This window comes from Rhinoraja longicauda, chromosome 18 (assembly GCF_053455715.1).
Source record: "Rhinoraja longicauda isolate Sanriku21f chromosome 18, sRhiLon1.1, whole genome shotgun sequence".
Lineage (NCBI taxonomy): Eukaryota > Metazoa > Chordata > Chondrichthyes > Rajiformes > Arhynchobatidae > Rhinoraja > Rhinoraja longicauda.
In genome coordinates, this window is record NC_135970.1 from 3028752 (window position 1) to 3056182 (window position 27431).

The 27431-nt window shown below is 45.1% G+C and overlaps 1 protein-coding gene across 1 annotated transcript in view; it reads right to left on the minus strand.

Annotated features, from left to right (window-relative positions):
• Window positions 1-19570, minus strand: part of insc (INSC spindle orientation adaptor protein) — a 150976-nt gene extending 131406 nt beyond the window's left edge. Inside the window, 1 exon segment of the mRNA XM_078414706.1 lies at window positions 19235-19570. Within this exon segment, the coding sequence (XP_078270832.1) occupies window positions 19235-19570 (336 nt within the window).
• Window positions 19571-27431: the final 7861 nt, after the last annotated feature.

Sequence of the window (27431 nt, forward strand, 5' to 3'; positions counted from 1 at the left end):
ACGTAGAGGTGCCTACCAGAGAAGGGGCAGTGTTGGACCTCCTGTTAGGAAATGAGATGGGTCAGGTGACGGAGGTATGTGTTGAGGAGCACTTTGGGTCTAGTGATCATAATGCCATTAGTTTCAATATCATTATGGAGAAGGTCAAATCTGGACCAAGGGTTGAGATTTTGGATTGGAGAAAGGCTAATTTTGAGGAGATGAGAAAGGATTTAAAAGGAGTGAAATGGAAATTGTTGTTTTATGAAAAGGATATAATAGAGAAATGGAGGATATTTAAAGGTGAAATTTTGAGAGTACAGAGTCTTTATGTCCCTGTTCGGTGGAAAGGAAAGAATAATAATTTGAAAGAGCCATGGTTTTCCAGGGAAATTGGACACTTGGTTCGGAAAAAGAGGGAGATATACAATAAATATAAGCGGCAGGGAGTAAATGAGGTTCTTGAGGAATATAAAGAATGTAAAAGGAATCTTAAAAAGGAAATTAGAAAAGCGAAAAAAAGATATGAGGCTGCTTTGGCAAGTAATGTAAAAGTAAACCCCAAGGGGTTCTACAGATATGTCAATAGCAAAAGGATAGTGAGGGATAAAATTGGTCCATTAGAGAGTCAGAGTGGACAGCTATGTGCTGAGCCGGAAGAAATGGGGGAGATATTAAACAATTTCTTTTCTTCGGTATTTACCGAGGAGAAGGATATTGAATTATGTGAGGTAAGCGAAACAAGTAGAGTAGTGATGGAAATTAGGAGGATTAAAGAAGAGGAGGTACGGACACTTTTGAAGAATATAAAAGTGGATAAGTCTCCAGGTCCTGATAGGATATTCCCTAGGACATTGAGGGAAGTTAGTGCAGAAATAGCAGGGGCTATGACGGAAATATTTCAAACGTCATTAGAAACAGGGATGGTGCCGGAAGATTGGCGCATTGCGCATGTTGTGTCTTTGTTTAAAAAAGGTTCTAAAAGTAAACCTAGCAATTATAGACCTATTAGTTTGACGTCTGTGGTGGGAAAATTAATGGAAAAGATACTTAGGGACAATATATATAATTATTTGGATAATCAAGGCCTGATTAGAAACAGTCAACATGGATTTGTGCCTGGAAGGTCATGTTTGACTAATCTTCTTGAATTTTTTGAAGAGGTTACCAGGGAAATTGATAAGGGCAAGGCTGTGGATGTTGTCTATATGGACTTCAGTAAGGCATTTGACAAGGTTCCACATGGAAGGTTGATTAAGAAGGTTAAATCGTTGGGTATTAATAGTGAGGTTGCAAGATGGATTCAACAATGGCTGAATGGGAGATACCAGAGGGTAACGGTTGACAATTGTATGTCAGGTTGGAGGCCAGTGTCTAGTGGAGTGCCCCAAGGATCTGTGTTGGGTCCACTGTTGTTTGTCATTTACATTAATGATCTGGATGATGGTGTGGCAAATTGGATTAGTAAATATGCAGATGATACTAAGATAGGTGGAGTAGTTGATAGTGAGGTAGATTTTCAAAGTCTACAGAGAGACTTGGGCCTTTTGGAAGGGTGGGCTGAAAGATGGCAGATGGAGTTTAATGCTGATAAGTGTGAGGTGCTGCATTTTGGTAGGACAAATCAAAATAGGACGTACAGGGTAAATGGTAGGGAATTGAGGAATGCAGTGGAACAGAGGGATCTGGGAATAACTGTGCATTGTTCCCTGAAGGTGGAATCTCATGTGGATAGGGTGGTGAAGAAGGCGTTTGGTATGCTTGCCTTTATAAATCAGAGCATCGAGTATAGAAGTTGGGATGTAATGTTGAAATTGTACAGGGCATTGGTGAGGCCAAATCTGGAGTATAGTGTGCAGTTCTGGTCGCCAAATTATAGGAAGGATGTCGACAAAATGGAGAGGGTACAGAGGAGATTTACTAGAATGTTGCCTGGGTTTCAGCACTTAGGCTACAGAGAGAGGTTGAACAGGTTGGGTCTTTATTCTTTGGAGCGTAGAAGGTTGAGGGGGGACTTGATAGAGGTTTTTAAAATTTTGAGAGGGACGGACAGAGTTGACGTGGGTAGGCTTTTCCCTTTGAGAGTGGGGAAGATTCCAACAAGGGGGACATAGCTTCAGAATTGAGGGACAAAGGTTTAGGGGTAACATGAGGGGGAACTTCTTTACTCAGAGGGTTGTGGCTGTATGGAATGGGCTTCCGGTGGAAGTGGTGGAGGCTGGCTCGATTTTATTATTTAAGAGTAAATTGGATAGGTATATGGATAGGAGGGGATTGGAGGGTTATGGTCTGAGTGCAGGTAGATGAGACTAGGTCAGGGAGAATGGTCGGCGTGGACTGGTAGGGCCGGACAGGCCTGTTTCCATGCTGTAGTTGTTATATGTTATATGTTATTACAGTCCCCAACATTCTCTGTTTTTTTAAATCTCAATTGATTAGCATCGGCCATTTTCTTTCGATGCGAGATTTGAATGTCATATCTTTCTGCTGAAAATAAGACTCCAATATGGAATGAACTGGACAGAGCCGATGTGAATGAATCCTGCTGTACCAAATGGTCCATAAACATAAGCTGATGGTTTACTAGGGGGAGTGAAAGCATTCACTAGCAGAAAGGAAATACCACACTGGGATGACCAGAGGGAGCACGCTTATAATTATGGTTAAGGGCCAGATAGTCAATTATGAATAAGTACGAACATCTTTGACTGATAGATCGCTAATAGATTTGTATTAGAAGAATTATTAGGCCCTTTTTCCATAGGTCAGGCTACCAGACAGCTGGGTTTGTCCGAGCAGCCAAACAAAACAAGACTTGAACAAAAGCTTTTAAACCTCGGGAATACTCATTCGAAGGAAGGAAAAGGATTAGACAATAGACAATAGACAATAGGTGCAGGAGTAGGCCATTCGGCCCTTCGAGCCAGCACCGCCATTCAATATGATCATGGCCGATCATTCACAATCAGTACCCCGTTCTTGCCTGCTCCCCATACCCCCTGACTCCGCTATCCTTAAGAGCTCTATCAAGCTCTCTCTTGAAAGCATCCAGAGAATTGGCCTCCACTGCCTTCTGAGGCAGAAAATTACACAGATTTACAACTCTGCGTGAAAAAGTTTTTCCTCATCTCCGTTCTAAATGGCCTACCCCTTATTCTTAAACTGTGGCCCCTGGTTCTGGATTCCCCCAACATTGGGAACATGTTTCCTACCTCTAGCGTGTCCAATCCCCTAATAATCTTATATGTTTCAATAAGATCCCCTCTCATCCTTCTAAATTCCAGAGTATGCAAGCCCAGTTGCTCCAGTCTTTCAACATACGACAGTCCCGCCATTCCGGGAATTAACCTAGTAAACCTACGCTGCACGTCCTCAATAGCAAGAATGTCCTTCCTCAAATTTGGAGACCAAAACTGCACACAGTACTCCAGGTGTGATCTCACTAGGGCCCTGTACAACTGCAGAAGGACCTCTTTGCTCCTATACTCAATTCCTCTTGTCATGAAGGCCAACATGCCATTAGCTTTCTTCACTGCCTGTGTGTGTCCACATGCTTACTTTCAGTGACTGATGAACAAGGACACCCAGATCACTTTGTACTTCCCCTTTTCCTAACTTGACACCATTCAGATAATAATATGCCTTCCTGTTCTTTCCACCAAAGTGGATAACCCCACATTTATCCATATTAAACTGCATCTGCCATGCATCTGCCCACTCACACAACCTGTCCAAGTCACCCTGCATCCTCACAGCATCCTTCTCACAGTTCACACTGCCACCCAGCTTTGTGTCATCCGCAAATTTGCTAATGTTACTTTTAATCCCTTCATCCAAGTCATTGATGTATATTGTAAATAGCTGCGGTCCCAGCACCGAGCCTTGTGGTACCCCACTAGTCACTGCCTGCCATTCTGAAAGGCACCCGTTAATCCCTACTCTTTGTTTCCTGTCTGCCAACCAATTTTCTATCCATGTTGGCACCCTACCCCCAATACCATGTGCTCTAATTTTGCCCACTAATCTCCTGTGTGGAATCTTATCAAATGCTTTCTGAAAGTCCAGGTACACTACATCCACTGGCTCTCCCTTTTCCATTTTCCTAGTTACATCCTCCAAAAAATTCTGACAAGAATCATGCTTCTGAGTAATTTGATGAAAATCATACTGGTGTGAATGGTGAGAAGGCAAGGTGAAGACACAAAGAACTGCAGATGCTGGAATCTTGAGCACAAAATCAGTGCTGGAGGAATTCAGCGGACCAGGCAGCATCTGTGGAAGGAATGGATGGATAACAGAAGATGGACACAAAAAGCTGAAATAACTCAAAGGGTCAGATAGCATCTCTGGAGCAAAAGGAATAGGTGACGTTTCGGGTTGAGACCCTTCTTCAGACTGAGAGTCATGGGAAAGGGAAACGAGAGATATAGATGGTGATGTAGAGAGATATCGAACAAACAAATGAATGAAAGATATGCAAAAAAGTAACAATGATAAAGGAAACAGGCCATTGTTAGCTGAGGTCTAGGTGAAAATAAGTTACAGACAATGAGACTCGACAAGGTGACTTTGAAGCTGGCACAACCACTTGGGTGTGGGAGGGACTGAGAGAGGGGATGCAAGGGTTAATTGAAGTTAGAGAATTCAATGTTCATACCACTGAAACTGTCCAAACGAAATATGAGATGCAGTTCCTCCAATATGCGTTTGGCCTCACTCTGACAACGGAGGAGGCCCAGGACAGAAAGGTCAGTGTGGGAATGGGAGGGGGAATTAAAGTGTTGGGCAACCGGGAGATCAGGATGGGTGACCGTTCAGTTTGGGATCGTTCTGTAGACTCAGGAAAGTATGAGTCAGCTGGACTCCACTGTCCTCCACTGCTGCCTGGAGGTTCATTCTCGAAGAATCACCACTTCAGAAAGTAAAGTCAGTCTGAAGAAGGATCCTGACCGGAAACATTGCCCGCCCATTCCTTCCACGGATGCTGCCTGACCCGATGAGTTTCCCCAGCACCACATGTCTGACTCAGAAAGTAAAGTTGTGTGGTCATCATTCAGGGAGCCACTCCTGTGAACAGTAATGTCCTTACGAGGAGTGGGGGGGGGGGGGGGGGGGGGGTGGCTAAGAAAATCATGAAACGATAAGATTACTGAACCATTCTTTATTGCAGCACATCTTAACAGATTTCCAGCACGTCATGAGTCTGTGAGAGGAAGCATTATAGAATCCAATTTAAATCTGCATCAAATTTTAATACCACATTGCTTGTTTATTTAATGCAACACCACTCAGCTAATTAAAATGTATCTTGAAGCATTTTCTTACTTCACACACTAAGCAATTACCATGAAACAGGTCATGTTCCTTGAGACTGCGGAGCTGAAAACTATAATGTTGGCAACGAAACATCTGACCTTCCCAACCGCTCCGCTCTTTCTTTCCAACCAACAATAGGATACATTTGTATTTGAAATGATGTTTGGTTTTCAGTTCCACAAGTCCAACATAAACATTATTTACAAGTACTTACAAATTCTTGTGCAAAGTAATTTTAAAGTGAGATCTTGAGCTTGTAATATTTTCGGGGAACAAAAAACATAAAAGAAACAAAAGACAGTACACTCAATGGGTGGCACAGCGGTAGAGTTGCTGCCTTACAGCGAATGCAGCGCCGGAGGCCCGGGTTCCATCCCGACTACGGGTGCTGTCTGCACGGAGTTTGTACAATCTCTCCCCGTGACCTGCGAGGGTTTTCTCCAAGATCTTCGGTGTTTCCTCCCACACTCCAAAGACGTACAGGTATGTAGGTTAATTGGCTGTATAAATGTAAACATTGTCCCTGGTGGGTGTATGTTAGTGTTAACGTGCGGGGATCGCTGGGATCGCTGGTTGGCGCGGACCGAATAAATCCCACTGCCCATCTGGTAATATCATGTCTAGAGTATAAAGAAACTCTATCCGGAGTCATGTCTGGCTATGGAAAAAACATTGGTGTTTACCAGTACAACCTCAAGGCTGGTAGACAATAATGTTAAAAAAGGATGCAAAATACAACGCATCAGGCAGCATCTCTGGAGAACATGAATAGTGTTCACTATCAATATCTGAAGAAGGGTCTAGACCCAAAACGTCACCCATTCCTTCCCTCCTAAGATGCTGCCTGACCCATTGAGTTACTCCAGCATTTTGTGCCTACCTTCACTATCAATAATGCTGTTTTAGCGTCAACTACAATGTTAGCTTGTTCACTTGCTAGTGAACTCTCCAGGTCTCGTAGAGACGGTGAGGTCAGCATCTCCCCAGTGTTTCAGATGCCTGCCATCAATGGTCCAAGTCTCAGACGTCCACAGGAGGTAATGAAGGACATCAGTCCGCAGAAGGGTCCTGACCAGAAAATGCCGTCTGCCCATTCCCTCGTGAGATGCTGCCTGACCCGTTGAGTTCCACCAGCATTTTGTGTGTTGCTCCAGATTCCAAGCTTGATTAGCCTCAGATTCCTATTAAATCTTTTCCCCTTTACCTTAAACCTATGTCCTCTGGTCCTTGATTCACCTACTCTGGGCAAGTTGAGGACGAGAGGACATAGGTTCAAGGTGAAGGGGAAAAGATTTAATAGGATCCGAGGGGTAACTTTTTCACACAAAGGGTGGTGGGTGTATGGAACAAGCTGCCAGTGGAGGTAGTTGAGGCAGGGACAATCCCAATGTTTAAGAAACAGTTAGACAGGTACATGGATAGGACAAGTTTGGAGGGATATGGACCAAATGTGGGCAGGTGGGACTAGTGTAGCTGGGACATGTTGGCCGGTGTGGGCAAGTTGGGCTGAAGTGCCTGTTTCCACACTGTATCACTCTGTGACTCTATTCAACATCTGCAGTTCCTTGTGTCGCCAGGAGGCATGGAATTCCTGCTGTCTGGAGCTCCATGTTCTCCAGGTTTCAGTCTTAAGTAACAGACAGTCCCAAGCACCATTATATTATGTTGCACCTTACTTGGTTTACAACCATTATGTATGAGATACCATTAAATACATGCAGAATGGCAGTCATCGAGAACTGCTGGTGTTTGCATTTTAGCTAAAAAAAACAAATTCAGTCAAAAAAGAAAGATTAGAGACAACAAAAACCGTGTAGAAACAGAGAATTGCAGATGCTGGTTTACCAAGGAGAACACAAAGTGCTGGAGTAACACAGCGGGTCAGGCAGCATCTCTGGAGAACATGGACAGGTGATGTTTTGGGTCAAACCTTTCTTCAGCCTTCAGTGGTCCCAATGGCCTGGGGCTTTCTATCATATCTGAACCTTGACATTCTCTCACTGCCAGACCTGATGTCCAACTGTGGCCTGTGCTCCACTGCTGTTGTAGCCAAATGCACGCCTGTTGTAATCAAAGCTATGTGCAGGAAGGAACTGCAGATGCTGGTTTACATCAAAGATAGACACAAAAATGCTGGAGTAACTCAGTGGGACAGGCAGCGTCTCTGGAGAGAAGGAATGGGTGGCGTTTCGGGTTGAGACCCTTCTTCATGCCTTACTTAGTTTAGTTTAGTTTAGTTTCAAGATACAGCGCGGAAACAGGCCCTTCGGCCCACTGAGCCCACACCAACCAGCAATCCCCACAGGTTAACACTATCCTGCACACATTAGGGTCAATTTACACTTTTACCAAGCCAATTTATCTACAAACCTGTGCGTCTTTGAAGTGTGGGAGGAAACAGAAGATCTCGGAGAAAGCCCACGTGGTCCCGGGGAAACTCCGTACAGACAGACCCGCAGTCGGGATGGAACCCGGGTCTCTGGCGCTGCAAGCGCTGTAAGACAGCAACTCTACCGCTGTGCCACCGTGCTGCCCTGTGAGTATGTATCCTTTACCGTCACTCCATACACTGTGGACGGCAGGATTGTAATCATTTCACTGCACATCGTGTATGTGCATGTGACAAATAAACTTGACTTGACTTGACTAATCATGGCAGGGCCGTCTTAACGCATGGGCCTGATGGGCACTTGCCCGGGGGCCCCATGCTGATCTGTGTATGTTAAGTGACTTGCAATAAATAAATACTACTTTAAAAATGTAGGTTCAATAAGTGCTTTTTTCGCAACATTTTCGGTCCCTAAGTGCTTCTCACAACGATCTGTAAGTGCTTTTCGCAGCAATGTAGCACCCTAAGTCCATCGCTAAGTGCTTTTCGCTAAGTGCTTTTCGCCGGCACGACAGGGGGGAGGGCTGGTAGGGAAAGGGGGGTGGGGGAGAGTAACGGTAGGGGCCCCAGTACACTGCTTTGCCCGGGGGCCCAGAATGCTGTAAAAACGGCCCTGGATCATGGTAGTCTTTTCTCTGACTGGATAGCACGGAAAAAAAGCTTGCCACTGTACCTCAGTACACATAACAATAAGAAACTAAACTAATCAGCAACAAATCTGCCAGTTTTTGTCTCAACATCAAGGAAGAATAAAAACCTTAAATTCTATTAAAATACTTCAGTGCAAAAGCTATAAAAAAGTACACTTCTCTCAACTTGCGAACTAGATTCCTCATCGATGACGTTAGTCTCTCAATGATGTCACAAACCAGCGCATCAATTCTTTTCTTTTTGGACACACAATGTAGGTTAACAATCTTCTCGATGGTAAACCCTTGCATTTCACATGCTGTGCATGAAACCGTGGTCTGATCCCCTGTGGAGTTTGCTTAACCCCTTGTACATGAGCATTGATTCTTCCGTATTTTATAAATCAACAGTGACTGCTTGGCTGTGGAAGGATAAAATTAAATTACCCACATCAGCAGCCAGCGATAAAGTCACAGGGAACTGGCGGAGGGAGGTAGCTTCAAAGGCCTCCCTCCATTGTTCCACTTTTGTTTCCAAATGGGGAATAATTCAATGGGCTACACATTCACAATGCTCCGTTTCATGTTCACTCTCAGAGAGCTCAATCTGGCACAAGTAAGAATGTCCCATCTGACTGTTGTACCTGCCTCTTAATGCAGGACAAACTCCCTTCCCCTGCTTTCTTCCGAGTCAAGAACTTATCAGAGTCTCTTGCAAACTATTCAAAAGGAGCTGGGTAGATATTGAAGATAGACACAAAATGCTGGAGTAACTCAGCAGGTCAGGCAGCATCTCTGGAGAGAAGGAATGGGTGACCCTTCTCCAGACAGATATTGAGAAGTTTTAACTAGTGTAAGTGTCACAAACATGAGTAAACAGCCACACAACAAGGATGGGATTATTTACAACTGAGTAGTCAAGCGACTAGTTCCCTGAGGGTGTAAGAAAATAACTGCAGGTGCTGGTACAAATCGAAGGTATTCATTCGCTAAATGCTGGAGTAACTCAGCAGGTCAGGCAGCATCTCAGGAGAGAAGGAATGGGTGATGTTTCGGGTCGAGACCCTTCTTCAATTCCCTGAGGGTGGTGTTTCTGAGGAACCGTCTGCTCCCAACGGTGCTGGAGGTCAGATCACGAGATTCAGGTGGAGACAGAAAAATATTTGAACAATAATCTGAAGAAGGGTCTGGACCCGAAACGTCACCTGTTCCTTTTGTCCAGAGATGCTGCCTGACACACTGAGTTACTGCAGCGTTTTGTGTGTACATATTTGAGGGTGATGGAGAACTGGTACAGTGGAGGGGTTGAGGCCGGCGAGGATCGACCATGATCGCGATAAAGGTGGGACAGGTGTGAGGAACATGGTGGTCTCCTCTTGCTCCTCAAGGTCGGCTGCGGGAGGCACAAAGGCTGAAGGTGGGCGGGCGAGGAGAGGGACGACTGTTCACTGGTGATCCAGACGGAGGTGACGTCTGCAATGGGCCTTTATGGCCGGCTGCAGCTGGGACTGTAAAATGGTGCCAATACCTGGCGATTATTGCACATGGACTCAATCTGCCGTTTCCGCGATTGTACTTACATATGGCAGTAATCTTACTGATCTATGTGCAAAAGAACATTTTCCCCTGTACCTTGGTACACTTGATAATAAAGAACCATTAAAGCATTTTTTCTGTGTCCTTCTGTTTGAAGTCAGCTACAAGAGATGCTTCCATTTTCACCAGGTTTAACCACAAAATCGTCCTTATTGATGTTGTGATTAGTTTATTGTCCGATACACTCAGGAGCCATGATATTCCTTGCTCAAATGAAGCTCACAAATAAATACTGTACACACAGTGCTGGTAAATACACAAATGAGTGCAAAATAGCAGAATGGTGCAAGGCGATGTGCAATCAACAGCAGAGATTAAACGTGCAGAGAGAAGTATTAAACTAAAGAACAAGGTAGACACAAAGTGTTGGAGTAACTCAGTGGGTCAGGCAGCATCTCGGGAGAGAAGGAATGGGCGACGTTTCGGGTCGAGACCCTTCTTCAGTCTGAAGAAGGGTCTCGACCCGAAACGTCACCCATTCCTTCTCTCCTGAGATGCTGCCTGACCCGCTGAGTTACTCCAGCATTTTGTGAATAAATACCTTTGCTGAGTTACTCCAGCATTTTGTGAATAAATACCTTTGCTGAGTTACTCCAGCATTTTGCGTCTACCTTCGATTTAAACCAGCATCTGCAGTTTTTTTCCTAAACTACATACAAGAACAAATAACTGACCAAGGTGGAATTAGAAGTAAGAGTACATGGCAGCACCTCTGGGAAGAGGTGAGTGGTTCAGGAGTCTGCTGGCCGTGGGGATGAACCTGTTCTTAAGCCTGGACGTTGGAGCTTTCAGGCTCATGCATCTTGTCCCAGAGGTAGAAGAGTGAAAGGGGAATGGCCAGGGTGGCAGGCATCCTTGACAGTGCTTCCATCCCTCCTGATGCATCGCACCGTGAAGATGGAGTGGGTGGAGGGAAGTGCCGAGCCTGTGATGGACTGGTGTGTAGGAAAAACACTGCAGATGCTGGTTAAAATCGAAGGTAGACACAAAATGCTGGAGTAACTCAGCGGGTCAGGGAGCATCTCGGGAGAGAAGGAATGGGTAGCGTTTCGGGTCTCGACCCGCTGAGTTACTCCAGCATTTTGTGTCTACCTGTGATAGACTGGGCTGTGTTCACCACTCTCTGCAGGTTCAGGTGCTCGTGAGCACAGCAGTGACCATATCTGACTTGCCGAGTGACTGACCATTAGTTTGAAGCATGCTGGGGCCCCCACACCTTCCCCTGTGAACCTCCAAGCTGCCCTGTTGTGTTACTGCTCACAGCTCTGCCAGTGGTGGCGAGATAAAGACAATAGACAATAGGTGCAGGAGGAGGCCATTCGGCCCTTCGAGCCAGCACCGCATTCAATGTGATCATGGCTGATCATTCTCAATCAGTACCCCGTTCCTGCCTTCTCCCCATACCCCCTGACTCCGCTATCCTTAAGAGCTCTATCTAGCTCTCTCTTGAATGCATTCAGAGAATTGTCCTCCACTGCCAACCTCTGACATTCTTCTCATGGAGGAGCTGCAGACACGCATAAACAGCTACAAAACAAGGGTACAACCTAGTGAGGTGATTAGTTCTCTGAGGGTGGTGCATCTGTGGAACCCTCTGCTCTAAAGGGTGGTGGAGGTCAGATCACGGGATTCAGGTGGAGACGGATAAATAGTTGAACAATTGAGGGTGATGGGGCGCTGGCACGGAAGATGAGCTGAGGATCAGCTATGATCTGATTAGTTAATTGTCATAGACACTGAGGTGCCATGATATTCCTTGCTCAAATGAAGCTCACAAATAAATACTATACACAGTGATGATGAATACCACACTGAATGCAAAGTAGCAGAGCGGTGCAAGTCAGTGTGCAATTTACAGTAGAGGTTCCTTTTCTCCAGGGATGCAGTCCATCCCGCTGAGTTACTCCAGCTTTTTGTGCCTATCTTCGGTTTAAAACTGCATCTGCAGTTCCTTCCTACACATTGAGATTAAGAGACTGTGCTAGTGGTGTCGAGACTAATAAAGGTCGCTAGCTTTAATGGTCTTTTGAAACAGTGATAATCGACAGGAGAGATAAACACTGGGGCATGACTTTCTCAGCACTGGGATGGACAGATAGATAATGAGAAACTATCATATGAACAGTTATAACGTTACATGAAATGGCACCATTCTTCTGCGCCGTCTTAATCATTGAGAATGGAAATTCCTTCTTCCATCTTCAAACTCCTTTCCAGTGTGGTGCTCCCTTTAAATGACAGACTAATAGATGGCGGAAGTCCCTGACATGCAGTGGTCTTTTCCCATTCTGATGCTAAACCAAAAATACTGCACAATAGACACCATCTGAGCAACTACAGCAAGTTGACCAAATGCCCGGGAGTCCCTGTGGCAAGGCTGTTGACAAACAATTAACTAGTAAATCAGACTTGTCGACAACCGAACCAAGATGAATTCATTTCCGCAAACGCTGTGAGCAAATCAATGCAAACGTGCACTTCTGTGTCGGAAGGAACTGCTGATGCCGGTTTAAACCGGCGATAGACACAAAATCCTGGAGTAACTCAGCGGGTCAGGCAGCATCTCTGGAGAGAAGGAACAGGCGACATTTCAAGTCGAGACCCGTCTTCACACTGAGCGTCAGGGGGAAGGAACGAGAGATATGAACAGGTACATTGAACAGATGAATGTTATCATTAACTTCTCCACAACAACAATGGACCATTGTGGGCTCCACCTTTCCTTGATCATCGTTGATGGCTTTGACTTGACCTTTTGCATACTATTCTTTCTTTTTTTTTGTACCTTTTCATATCTATTGTTTTCCTCTTCCCTGATGCTCAGTTTGAGGAAGGATCTTGACCCAGATGTCACCTATTACTTTTCTCCTGAGATGCTGCCTGACCCGCTGTGTTACTCCAGCTTTTTGTGTCTAATCACAAACTCTTCTCACTGGTTTAACCAACCCAATGGGGCGGTCACGGTGGCGCAGCGGTAGAGTTGCTGCCTTACAGCGAATGCAACGCCGGAGACCCAGGTTCGATCCCGACTGCGGGTGCTGTCTGTACGGAGTTTGTACGTTCTCCCCGTGACCTGCGTGGGTTTTCTCCGAGATCTTCGGTTTCCTCCCACACTCCAAAGACGTACAGGTTTGTAGGTTATTTGGTTTGGTAAATGTAATAATTGTCCCCAGTGTATGTAATATGTAGTGTATTTAGTATGTAGTATGTGGTGTATGTAGTATGTAGTGTATGTAGTGTATGTATGTAATGTGCAGGGATCGCTGGTCGGCACAGACCCAGTGGGCCGAAAGGCCTGTTTCCGCGCTGTATCTCTAAACTAAACATGGGTTGAAGCAATTAAACATGACTGGATAGTCACATGCTTTGACAAGACTTTTTTAGTTTTTTAGTTTAGAGATTCAGTGCAGAAACAGGCCCTTCCTGCACCGACCAGCGATCCCCGCACATTAACACTATCCTACACACACACTAGGGACAATTTACACTTATATCAAGCCAATTAACCTACAAACCTGTACGTCTTTGGAGTGTTGGAGGAAACTGAAGATCTCGGAGAAAACCCACGCAGGTCACGGGGAGAACGTACAAACTCCGTACAGACGGCGCCCGTAGTCGGGATCGAACCCGGGTCTCTGGAGCTGTAAGCGCTGTAAGGCAGCAACTCTACCGCTGCGCCACCTAGGTGCCACCCTAGACTTACTAAGTTTGGATGTGTGAATATAATAACTACTTTTGCTGTTGAGCAGAGAAACCTTTTACAGTACAAAGGAAATCTCCACACATTTTCAGTTTCCTTGAAATGCTTGGATGGTTTGAACAGAATCTGTCACTTCATTAACTTGCCCGCCTCATTTTTAACCACACGTTCTTTCATCACACCTCCGTGGAACTAATTCTGTGGGAAGAGTCACACTTCTGTGTTTCAAAACCGCAAGGCACTGCCACAACTGTTTATCTATGTGTTCATCACAATAACCTGCAGTTGTGATGATATCTTTGTGACTATATCTTTTTATATTAATGAGTAATTTCTTTTTACGAATGAAGACACAAGAAAGTACAGGTGCTGGAATATTGAGCAAAACACAAAGTGCTGGAGGAACTCAGCGTGTCAGGCAGCATCTGTGGAGGGAATAAACAAACAACGTTTTGGGTCGGGACACTTCTTCAGACTAAAGCTGAGGTTTATCGACTCTGTGGGTAACTATTATTGCTGTCAAAAAGAGAACACTGAGCTGGGAACACTAGTAAAACACAAACACATACGTGCACATACAGAGTTTAGTTTAGTACAGTACTGTGAAAAGCTTTTTATTGCATGCTATCCAGTCTGCAGTAAGACAATACACAATTACAATTGAGCCATCACAGTGTACAAATGCAAGAAAAAGGGAGCAATGTTTAGTGCACGATAAAGTCCAGTAAAGTCAGTCCAAAGATAGTCTGAGGGTCTTCAATGAGGTGGATGGGAGGTGTGGGCCGCTCTCTGGTTGTGGTGGATGGTTCAGTTGCCTGATAAACCATCCTGTCCCTGAATCTGGAGGTGTGTGTTTTCACACTTCTGCAGCTCATGTCTGATGGGCGAGTGGAGAAGAGGGAGTGACCGGGGTGAGACTGGTCCTTGGTTATGCTGGTGGCCTTGCCGAGGCAGCGTGAGGTGTAGATGGAGTCAATGGAAGGGAGGCATGTGAATATACAGCAGAGCTGGAAACCTCATAATAACAAAAACACACAGCTCACACACACACACATCCACACACACGCATGCAGGCACACACGCACACACGCACGCACACACACGCACGGACACGCACACACACACACACACACACACACACACACACACACACACACACACACACACACACACACACACACACACACACACACACACACACACACACACACACACACACACACAGTGTTTTAGTTTGATATTAGAGACTGAGACTGATTAGAGACTGTTGTCGGGAAGCTCCAAAGTCACAAGACTAGCCCTGACCCGGGGTCTGATCGGCTGGCGCGGTGGAGCTGGGATCCCCCGATGCGGGGGCTTGATCGCCCCGACGCGGAGGGCCCGACCGCCAGCCACGGGAGCCAAGATCGTCCCGTCAACGGAAGTCTCGAGGCCCCCGACCGCGGGAGAACAAAGAAGGGAAGAGATGGAACTTATTTTTTGCCCTCCATCACAGTAAGGAACATGGAGGAGTCACTGTGGTAGATGTTCATGTTAAAATGTATTTTGTGTGTCCTGTTGCTTTTTATTGGTATGACTGTATGGCAAATCAAATTCCTCATATGTTGCAAAACATACTTGGCTAATAAAGTATGATTATGATTATTATTGCAGTGGTACGGTGGTCATTTGTTTGTAAACTTGCTTGGCAGTGACATCCTTTGTTCCTGCTGGAATCTGCAGTATTTTGGCACCGATCTTCAAATTATCTTCCCCGCCTCTCTCTTATTCTATTCTGAGAATGTAACCTTACAATGTAACATGCAAGATCCCAACTTCTGAAAGCAAATTTATTCATTAGAGATTAGATGCAAAAATGTAGCTTATTCTTAGGTTAGCTATCTGAATTCCATTCAATATTTCACCTCACATGGTATAAAGTTGTCAAACACCTTTCCATCAACAGGTATGTAGGTTAATTGGCTGGGTAAATGTAAAAATTGTCCCTAGTGGGTGTAGGATAGTGTTAATGTACGGGGATCGCTGGGCGGCACGAACTTGGTGGGCCGAAAAGGCCTGTTTCCGGCTGTATATATATGATATGATATGATATGATAATTTAAATTCATCTTAATTTTATGCAATGTTATCTCTGCGGAATAATTAGTTAAAATCAGTGGTGGGTTAAGTGACAGTGGACCCAAGTAAATTATTTTTGAAGTTATTAACTTTTTTTATTATGTTCTCAATCCTTTCAAGGTTATAAGGTCAGAAGGAATAGGAGTTGAATCAGGCCATTGGCCCATTCAATCATGGTTGATCTATCTCTCCCTCCTAACCCCATTCTCCTGCCTTTTCCCTCATAACCTCTAACACCTGTACTAATCAAGAATCTATCTATCTCTGCCTTAAAAATATCCACTGGCAAGCCTCTACAGCCTTCTGTGGCAAAGAATTCCACAGATTCACCACCCTCTGACTAAAGAAATTTCTCCTCATCTTCCTAAAAGAATGTCCTTTAATTCTGAGGCTGTGACCTCTAGTCCTAGACTCTCCCAGTAGTGGAAACATCCTCTCCACATCCACTCTATCCAAGCCTTTCACTATTCTGTACGTTTCAATGAGGTCCCCCCTCATTCTTACAGGCCCAGTGCTGACAAACGCTCATCATAGGTTAACTTACTCACTCCTGGGATCATTCTTGTAAACCTCCTCTGAACCCTCTCCAGGGCCAGCACATCCTTCCTCAGAAGTGGTGCCCAAAATTGCTCACAATATTCCAAGTGCAACCTTACCAGTGCCTTATAGAGCCTCAAGAGATTTTGCTCTTTTGGAAAAGAAAATCAATGTTCCTTTCTGAATCCATGGCCTTGTCTGTCAATATAATCATGCACCCCCTCCATCTCTGCTTCTCATTCCCAGTTACATTGGGTCATTATTTATTAATTGCATCAGTCAGAGAGTACGGGGGAGAGAGAAGGTGGAGGCTTCAGCCTCTACATTTACACTGCAAACCTGCCTGTTTGTATTCATTATTTAGCACCGATTCTACATTTGTGATCCTTCATTTCTGCAGCGATTCTCTGCTCCATCGTGGCGGGCACAGCAGTCATTTGAACAGAATATATTAATTCATTGGCTTTGGAATCATCCAAGCCAACAATGTTTTAAAAATTACAAAACTATTAAACAGTACAATAAGTTTTCCGAGAATATAAACCTAACACGCACCACCTCTGTAAATAATTCAGTAGATCTTCTCACTGACAAATTGTTCCTGCCTGTACATATTCTGCCATTTCCAACCAGACCTCCCTTGAAAGGATTCTGCAGCACCTCCTCCAGTTTGGATTTTTAGATTTAGATTTAGAGATACAGCGCAGAAACAGGCCCTTCGGCCCACCGGGTCCGCGCCGCCCAGCGATCCCCGCACATTAACACTATCCTACACACACTAGGGACAATTTTTACATTTACCCAGTCAACCTACATACCTGTACGTCTTTGGAGTGTGGGAGGAAACCGAAGATCTCAGAGAAAACCCACGCAGGTGAAAGAATCATTTTTAGCTTTGTTTGTGTCTTATTCAGATACATATAAAATTAATTAAATGATTAATTAAATGGTCCCAACCATTCAGATACAGGCCAGAAAGCAAACGCAACATGATCACCAAGTTCAAGAATAGCTTCTTCTCAACAACTTGAGGAAAGACGTCCTTGCTATTGAGGCAGTACAGCGTAGGTTCACCAGGTTAATACCCGGGATGGCGGGACTGTCATATGAGGAAAGATTGGAAAGACTGGGCTTGTATTCACTGGAATTTAGAAGGATTGAGAGAGGGGATCTTATAGAGACATATAAAATTACAAAAGGACTGGACAAGCTAGATGCAGGAAAAGTGTTCCCAATGTTGGGGGAGTCCAGAACCAGGGGCCACAGTCTAAGAATAAAGGGGAGGCCATTTAACACTGAGGTGAGAAAAAACTTTTTCACCCAGAGAGTTGTGAATTTGTGGAATTCTCTGCCACAGAAGGCAGCGAAGGTCAATTCACTGGATGAATTTAAAAGAAAGTTAGATAGAGCTCTAGGGGCTAGTGGAATCAATGGATATGGGGAAAAGGCAGGCATGGGTTACTGATTGTGGATGATCAGCCATGATCACAATGAATGGCGGTGCTGGCTCGAAGGGCCAAATGGCCTCCTCCTGCACCTATTTTCTATCTTTCTATCAACTATCAGGCTCTTGAACACGACACAACACTAACCTCATCTGTGAACTTCTACAGACTGTCTTCAGTTGCACTGTAGACATTGGAACTTCTTTTGGCACTAGTATCGAGGTTATTTATTTATTGAGTTTTTGTATATTTTGCATTATCCATGTGTATTGTGTTTACAAGCCTATTTTGCCGTTGCAAGCAAGAATTTCATTGTTCTGTAGAAACAAGGAATGGCAGATGCTTGTTTAACGAAGAAAGGCGCAAAATGCTGGAGTAACTCCGCTGGTCTGGATTCAGTCTGGTGAAGACCCCCGACCTGAAAAGTCACCTATTCATGTTCTCCAGGGATGTTGTTTGACCTGCTGAGTTGCTCCAGCATTTGGTGTCTTTCCAATTTCATTGTCCTGTTGTCGGTACATTTGACAATGAAACACTCTTGACTCTTGATCCCAGAGGCAACAATACAGATCTTCCATGCAAGATTTCAGACACAACTTCACTTTTCATGCTTAAAATTGGATGTTATTGTGACATTAAGAGGAGGGTTCCATCAAATTGAGCCGCTCCAATTCACAACCAGCTGGACATTGGCCAAAACACAAGCTTGAATGAAACCACATTTCCCCATTTTAATTCAAGCATCAGTAGAAAATGAGACTGCAAGTTGCTTATTTTGCAGGTCTCCCTTTAAATGATTCATCATCACCATTAGCTTATTGCAGCAGAGGGATGCAAAGTATAATTTGATAATGCATTGAAAGTGATTGGCATTGATAATGAATCTACTGTATCCCTTGTTCAAGATATGGACTCTTGTACATCGATGAGACCAAACGTAGACTGGGCGATCATTCCGCTGAACACCTTCGCTCAGTCCGCCTGCACCTACCTGATCTCCCAGTTGCTAAACAATGTAAATCTCCTTCCCATTCGCACACTGACCTTTCTGTCCTCGGTCTCCTCCATTGTCAGAGTGAGGCTAAACACAGATTGGAGGAACAGCACCTCATATTTGGCTCGGGCAGCTTACAGCCCAGTGGTATGAATATTGATTTCTCTCACTTCAAGTAGCCCCTGCATTCCCTCTCTCTCCATCCCTCCCCCACCCAAGTTGCACCAGCTTCTCGTCTTCACCCAACATACAGCCTGTTACCTTTATCATCATTACTTTTTTGCGTATCTTTCATTCAATGTTCTATATCTCTCTACATCATCGTCCATATCTCTCGTTTGCCTTTCCCCTGACTAGTCTGAAGAAGGGTCTCGACTCGAAACGTCACCCATTCCTTCTCTCCAGAGATGCTGCCCGTCCCGCTGAGTTACTCCTGATTTTTGTGTCTATCTTCGAACCATATACTCAAATGCGTACAGTTTATTTCATGAAATCTCAATCGGTGAGGAGTCTGGAGCTGACGGGCATTACCTGCTGTAACTCTCCTGAAGCATTATTGTCATACGTATCGCAGTCGTTTACCAGTGACCTGACGTGGCAGCTCACTCTCACTGCCGCACTGTGGATGCATTGCCACCTGTTTACTTCCAGCTTGTAGAAAATCTTGGACAGTTCAGTGGTGATTGTCCATGCCCTCTTCAGCAGCGCCTGCAGGCTGTCGGGTAGATCTGGCTGCGATGTTACGGCCAGCTCGTCGGGTTCCTCACTGTCCACGCCGATGGGCTTTGATTGAAGTATGTACATGCATTCACATTCTGCCATGAGCCTCAAGTCCTCTACCCACCGCTGTACCGAGTCCATCTGCATCAGACGTGTGCTGGGGGAGGATACCAGAAAATAGAGTTAACAACGGCACCCCGGTCATTTATTGCTCGTCCAGCTTACCCATCTAGTGTAGATGGGGCATGTTGGTCGCATGGCTAAGTTGGGCCAAAGGGCCTGTTTCCACTCTACCTCTCCTTAACTCTGTTCACTAAAGGCCAGATTGTTCACGACTAAATGATCTTGCAGTGGTGAGTGGCCCTCACCTTCTTTGCTGTTGGTCCTCCAAACCTCCGCTGGCCAAATGTTATCATAGACTCCAACTTAGCCATGTTGACCAAGATACCCCATCTAAGCTCGATCCATCTGCCTGAGTTTGGTCTAAGCCCCCAACCCCAAATCTTTCCTCTCCGTCTACCCACAGAGCTCAGTGTCCCAGTGGTCCATAAATGAGACTGATGTCTATGCATTGTAAGTTCTCTACAGCAACGCGGTGCATACAAAAGAATCATTTGTCCATGCAGTCAAGAAAAACATGAGCAACACTAACCAAATAGCAAACAGAAACACAAAGCGCTGGAGTCACTCGGCGGGTCAGGCCACATCTCTGGAGAACATTGGATAGGTGATGTGTCGGGCTGGGGCCCTTCTTTAGTCTTTGGGATGTGGAAGGAAACCAGAGCAGCTGGAAGAAACCCACACGGTCACAGGGAGAACGTGCAAAATCCACACTGACAGCACCAGAGGTCAGGGTCAAACTCGGGTCTCTGGCGCTGTGAGGCAGCACTGTGTCGTAATTCAATCTGGACAAGTGCAACATGTTGTGTTTGGCTCAGGCGAACCAGGGCTCAACTTATACAGTAAATGGTAGGGACTTGGAGAGAGTAGCAGAGCTGAGAGATGTACTTAGTTCCCTGAATGTGACCACCCAGGTAGACAGAGTGGTGAGGAAGCCATTCAGCACACTGGCATTCATCATTCATGCAACTGAGATGTCATGTTGCATCTACACATCATCAGTGGAGCCACATGAGGAGCATTGTGCCAGTTTACACCTGGCTAGTTAACCAAGTGTTTTAATTACTAATTCATGTTTAATTTTTTATAGACAATAGGTGCAGTAGGAGGCCATTCGGCCCTTTGCGCCAGCACCGCTATTCACTATCATCATGGCTGACTATCCACAATCAGTACCCCGTTCCTGCCTTCTCCCCATATCCCTTGACTCCGCTACCTTTAAGAGCTCTATCTAACTCTCTCTTGAAAGCATCCAGAGAACTGGCCTCCGCTGCCTTCTCGGGTAGAGAATTCCACATATTCACAACTCTCTGGGTGAAAAGGTTTTTTCTCATCTCCGTTCTAAATGGCCTACCCCTTATTCTTAACCCATGCGAGTGATCTTTAAACCTTTGTGAGTGCATCAGGATGTTGTATATCTTAGCCATATCTGTGGGCGGAGCGTGTTCATGATACCTTCGTGAAGTATCTCCTTTCTGTCACCGTCGCGCTGGAACCCACAGTTTATAACAGAGCCGGCAGTCACCAGCTACTCAATAGCTGAGAGTTCGGGTGAAAACTCCGCATCCCATGAGCTGATGGTGAGTTGACAACTTCTGCCCAACGGTCCAGGCTCTGCTGGTGTGTATCCTCCATGAGTTTACACTTACCATCCACTGAGAAAACATTGGCCCCATAAACTGCAAAAAACACCAGCTGGTCCAGGGAGGGTATCCACTGTGCATCTCAGACAAAAGGACACATAGAGTGCTGGAGTAACTCAGCGGGTCAGGCAGCATCTCTGGAGAACATGGATAGGTGACGTTTCACAGAGTGCTGGAGTAACTCAGCGGCTCAGGCAGCATCTCTGGAGAACATGGATAGGTGACGTTTCACAGAGTGCTGGAATAACTCAGCGGGTCAGGCAGCATCTCTGGAGAACATGGATAGGTGACGTTTCACAGAGTGCTGGAGTAACTCAGCGGCTCAGGCAGCATCTCTGGAGAACATGGATAGGTGACGTTTCACAGAGTGCTGGAATAACTCAGCGGGTCAGGCAGCATCTGTGAAGAACATGGATAGGTGACGTTTCACAGAGTGCTGGAGTAACTCAGCGGGTCAGGCAGCATCTGTGAAGAACATGGATAGGTGACGTTTCACAAAGTGCTGGAGTAACTCAGCGGGTCAGGCAGCATCTCTGGAGAACATGGATAGGTGACGTTTCACAGAGTGCTGGAGTAACTCAGCGGCTCAGGCAGCATCTCTGGAGAACATGGATAGGTGACATTTCACAGAGTGCTGGAGTAACTCAGCGGGTCAGGCAGCATCTCTGAAGAACATGGATAGGTAACGTTTCACAGAGTGCTGGAATACCTCAGCAGGTCAGGCAGCATCTGTGACGAACATGGATAGGTAACGATTCGGGTTGGGACCCTTCTTCAGACTGATGAAGTTTTGGGCTCAAACCCTTCTTCAGTCTAGACCCGAAACGTCACCTATCCATGTTCTCCACAGATGCTGCCTGACCTGCTAAATTACTGCAGCACTCTGTGAGGTAGGTACTAACTATTTAAAAGACATTTGCACAGGTACATGGATAGGAAAGATTTAGAAGGATATGGGCCTAACGCAGGCATGTGGGATGAGCGTAGTGTTGGCATGTTGGTCGGCATGGGAAAGTTAGGCTAAAGGGGCTGTTTCTGTGCTGAATGACTCTATGACTGTACAGTTTAACGTTCTCTCTCTGAGGTAGTGATTTGCATTTCAGAAACAATATTCTCCCCATTGTTGATGTCATATTGCATCTGCACAACATATGTGAATCACAGCCTTAACTTTCTATGATGAGCTAAACATTTAGATATGCACAACTGTAGAAACATCACCAATAATGGAATATCCCTTCCTCAGGCTGTTGGAGAACTTACACATTAACATTGGCAAACACCATTAAATGTAGTAAGATCATGATCAGTCTGAAGAAGGCTTCTGACCCAAAACAGCACTTATCCATGTTCTCCAGAGATGCTGCCTGACCCATTGAGTTACTCCAGCATTCTGTGCCCTTTTGTGTATTAACCAGCATCTGTAGTTCCTTGTTTCTACATACAGGTATACTGTGCATCGTAGTACAGGCTACCTGCTACCTTGTCAAACAGTGAGATTTATAGTGCTGTTACTCAACCAAAGTGAGATTTAACAGTTGAGGAAATTCTAAAGACAGAGAACAGAAAGCAATTAGGGTAAAGTAGGTAAAAGTGTATTCAGTTTGAAGAAGGGTCCCAACCTGAAACAGCACCTATCCATGTTCTCCAGAGATGCTGCCTGACCCGCTGAGTTACTCCAGCACTCTGTGAAACGTCACCTATCCATGTTCTCCAGAGATGCTGCCTGACCCGCTGAGTTACTCCAGCACTCTGGGAAACGTCACCTATCCATGTTCTCCAGAGATGCTGCCTGACCCGCTGAGTTACTCCAGCACTTTGTGCCCTTTTTTTAGCCAACAATTGTATTGTTAGTTTTTTTTAATTTAATTCGGCCAATTACTGATTTAGAAGAATTGTAAAACACCTCATTGCGTACACTGCTTGTGAAGATAATTAATCTGTGTTTTGCTTCTCTTGGGAGATAACGAATGCAGATTAAATCAAGCTCAACATTACAGTGCATGGTAAATAGTTTGTATGCCATACTTCAAAGGATGTCGGTATGTCCTGATGGAGTAGAGACTTCCAGTACACTCGTAGGTAACGGCCAGTGAAGTACAAAAACAGCTGCTCATTAGAGAATAAATATATATTTAAAAACCAAGATTTTTGAGAAGCCCATAAATTTAATTTGGCCATCTAGTTTAGAGATACCACATGGGAACAGGTCCTTCAGCCCACAAAGGCCACGCCAACCATTGATCACCTGTAAACACAAGTTATATGTAGAAACAGGAACTGCAGATGCTCGTTTGCAAAGAAATACACAAAGTGCAAGAGTAACTCAGCAGACGGGAGAATTTGGAAAGTTGACATGTCGGTTCAGGATCCTTCTTCAGACTCAGTAGTTCAATGTTATCCCACTTTTGCATCCACTCCCTACACACTAAGAACAATTTACAGAGGGCCAATTCACTGACAAACCTGCACGTCTTGGGAATGTGGGGGGAAACCGGAGCACACGGAGGAAGCCCGCCCACAGTGTGGGTGCAAACTCCACACAGACAGCATGTGAGCTCGGGATGGAACCTGGGTCTCCGGCGCTGTGAGGCAGCACCACTGTGCCATCCTCGAACGTTTGACAGTGATTATCATATCATATATATACAGCCGGAAACAGGCCTTTTCGGCCCTCCAAGTCCGTGCCGCCCAGTGATCCCCATACATTAACACTATCCTACACCCACTAGGGACAATTTTTACATTTACCCAGCCAATTAACCTACATACCTGTACGTCTTTGGAGTGTGGGAGGAAACCGAAGATCTCGGAGTAAACCCACGCAGGTCACGGGGAGAACGTACAAACTCCTTACAGTGCAGCACCCGTAGTCAGGATCGAACCTGAGTCTCCGGCGCTGCATTCGCTGTAAACCAGCAACTCTACCGCTGCGCTACCGTGCCGCCCGATTTTGTAGAAGGACATTAATTGATGTATCTCAAGTCCTTCTACAAAACTTTGCTTTAACTGATGGTAGAGCTCACTAATTATAACTGTCAGACCAGCCAATGGCTGCAAATGGCAATATCTCGCTTTAAATACTGATTTTATGGAGAAAAAAACACATCAAATGGAAACCCTAAGGCTAATTCTGTCCTACATATTGCATTATTACCGGCATCGTGGCAATTCATCTGCTTGTTGTGTCCCAGGAGATATAAGCAGCACTCTTCAATGTCCAAGTGTGGATAAACCCCCTTAATTGGTGCAGGTGTAATGACAAGCTACCCACTTCTTAGAAAATGGCAACAAGGGAAAATCAATACGTCAAATGAAAGCAATATAACAAACAAGGCAAAGATCCAGCAATTAGAAAATCTCAGCTCCACACTCGCCCTCCACAATCTTTACACTTATTATCTGCTGAAATGTTACTGCATTAACAAGTCACGGTAAACATTCATTATAGAAAGCTCAAAGACCATAGTGTGATATGACAACCTGTTTGTGTTTCAGGCAGGTGTCGTCCAACTTTCACTGCGATTATGCGTTCCTTGCACTAACAGTATATTTGCAATGAATGCATTGCTAAACATATTATTCTATCACTGGGCAGAAGGAACAGTGCGTTATACTGCAGATGAATTGATGAGCGAGACTGTCCAGTCGTCCAACAGAACACACGAGCACAATCCGATACATTTTCAGCATCCTCCTGAACTTTGCACCGTTGTTGGCATTTCAAACATTGAGGAGCTTGGGGGGAAAGCTTACATCCCTGTGTGATTGTCGGGGTTTGCTTGTAAATTAAAGCATGCATCACGCAGAACACAAACAGCAACTTCAAATAAACCGTGCGACTAAACAAAGCCATCGCTGCAGTTCACCCTCGCCTCTGGCATTAACGTCGATTTATCACGAGTATATTTCCTGGGTTGTGAGTGAGATTAAGTCCCTTCCTGGCAGCGTACCCCTGATGGTGCAAACTGATCCCTGGTGCTCCAGACCACAAGATGCAAGGCTTTCAAACCTTTCATCTAAACAATCTTTTCATTCAATCTACGTGAAATCAGGATTTGCTTTCTGAACAGCCCTTATTGTCTGCAGAAGTTGAAAAGGCAAAATTAATGTTATTGAGTCCTGCGCGTTCCAAATGCAAATCACAAATTGCAAATGCAGCCCCTTGTCTCCTGCACTGACATTCTCCATTTCCAAATACCAGCTGCCTTGATTGATGAGAGCAGGGTTACATTTGGACTCCATCGGTTAGCGCTTCAGTCAATAAACTATACTAATTGCAAGTCCTCCTCTTGAGACTCGTTCATTTTGAAAACCAATCCTCCAAGATTGTTAAATTGTTGAATGGAAAAAAAAGAACAAGAAAATATATAAATTCCAGCTATCTTAAACAAGTTTGACCAATAAGTTAGTGGTCAGTAATCACTGCTCTTTTCCTCTCAACAGGTGTGGCCCTTGGAAAGGGTAAAAGCACTGAGTACAACCAAAGTATAAAGAGAGCACTGAGTATAGAAATTGGGAGGTCATGTTGCACTTGTATAAGACTTTGGTGAGGCCGCATTTGGCATAATGTCTTGAGTTCTGCGCACCATGTTATAGGAAAGATGTTGTCATGTTGGAAAAGGTACGTAAAGGATTTACGAGGATGTAGCCAGGACTAGAGGGTGTGAGCTACAGGGAAAGGTTGAGCAAGCTGGGACTCTATTCCCTGGAGCACAGGAGGATGAGGGGGATCTTAGAGAGGTGTATAAAATCATGAGAGGAATAGATCGGCCAGACGCACAGAATCTTGCCCAGTGTAGAGGAATCAATAACCAGAGAACATAGGTTTAAGGTGAAGGGGGAAACATTTAATTATAATCTGAGGGGTAACTTTTTCACACAAAGGGTGGTGGGTGTATCATACAAACGACCATTGGAGGTAGTTGAGGCAGGAACTATTGCAATGTTTTCTAGAAACAATTCTTCTTATCGAGTCCACATCACAAGATTAGAAATTGTTCCGCCAGAGCTGAACACACTTCTCGGCATCTGCACACAATGGCGTCTTGTGCTTCTTGTGCTTCTTGTGCGCAGTGGTGGAAAGATTAATGGAAACAGGGCCGTGATGTGAATGCTCTTTCCCTGCCCCTAGAAACAATTAGATAAGTGCACATGTAGGACAGGTTTAGAGGGATATGGTCCAAACTCAGGCAGGTGGGACTAGTGTCATTGGTCAGCATGCATTGGTCAGCATGAGCAAGTTGGGCCGAAGGACCTGTTACCACAATGTATGACTATGACTGAAGATAGACACAAAAATGCTGCAGTAACTCAGTGGGTCAAGCAGAATGTGTGGAGAAAAGGAATAGGTGACATTTCGGGTTGAGACATTTCTTCAGACTGCCAGACAGAAAAAGGACCCATCATTTTTCTCCAGACATGCTGCCTGACCCGCTGAGTAACCCCAACACTTTGTGTTTATAACCAAAGTCTCTGGCCTGTTGGTGTCTCAAAGATTCACGGTGGGATTGAAGGAGTGCTGTTTAAATGTGGGGAAGGAGGTGGGAGAGAACCACAAAGGACAGAGAAATCCAGAGAACTTGGTGGTCAGGGATGGCTGGCAGAGGGTGATAGTTTGGGAGAACCTCTACCAGAACTGCAGCATGGCCAACAAGTCAGAGAGAAAGCCTAACCCAAAACATTCATCTATCGGGAATCACACCTACTGTTGTGTAGCCTTCAGATCCTTAAGACAACTCACATGCAACAAGGTTCCACGGACTACTGCCTGACAGACTTTTTGATCTTTTAGATAACCAACACATATTGTTGAAACATCATAGACGATAGACAATAGACAATAGGTGCAGGAGTAGGCCATTCAGCCCTTCGAGCCAGCACCGCCATTCAATGCGATCATGGCTGATCACTCTCAATCAGTACCCCGTTCCTGCCTTCTCCCCATACCCCCTCACTCCGCTATCCTTAAGAGCTCTATCCAGCTCTCTCTTGAAAGCATCCAACGAACTGGCCTCCACTGCCTTCTGAGGCAGAGAATTCCACACCTTAACCACTCTCTGACTGAAAAAGTTCTTCCTCATCTCCGTTCTAAATGGCCTACCCCTTATTCTTAAACTGTGGCCCCTTGTTCTCGACTCCCCCAACATTGGGAACATGTTTCCTGCCTCTAATGTGTCCAATCCCCTAATTATCTTATATGTTTCAATAAGATCCCCCCTCATCCTTCTAAATTCCAGTGTATA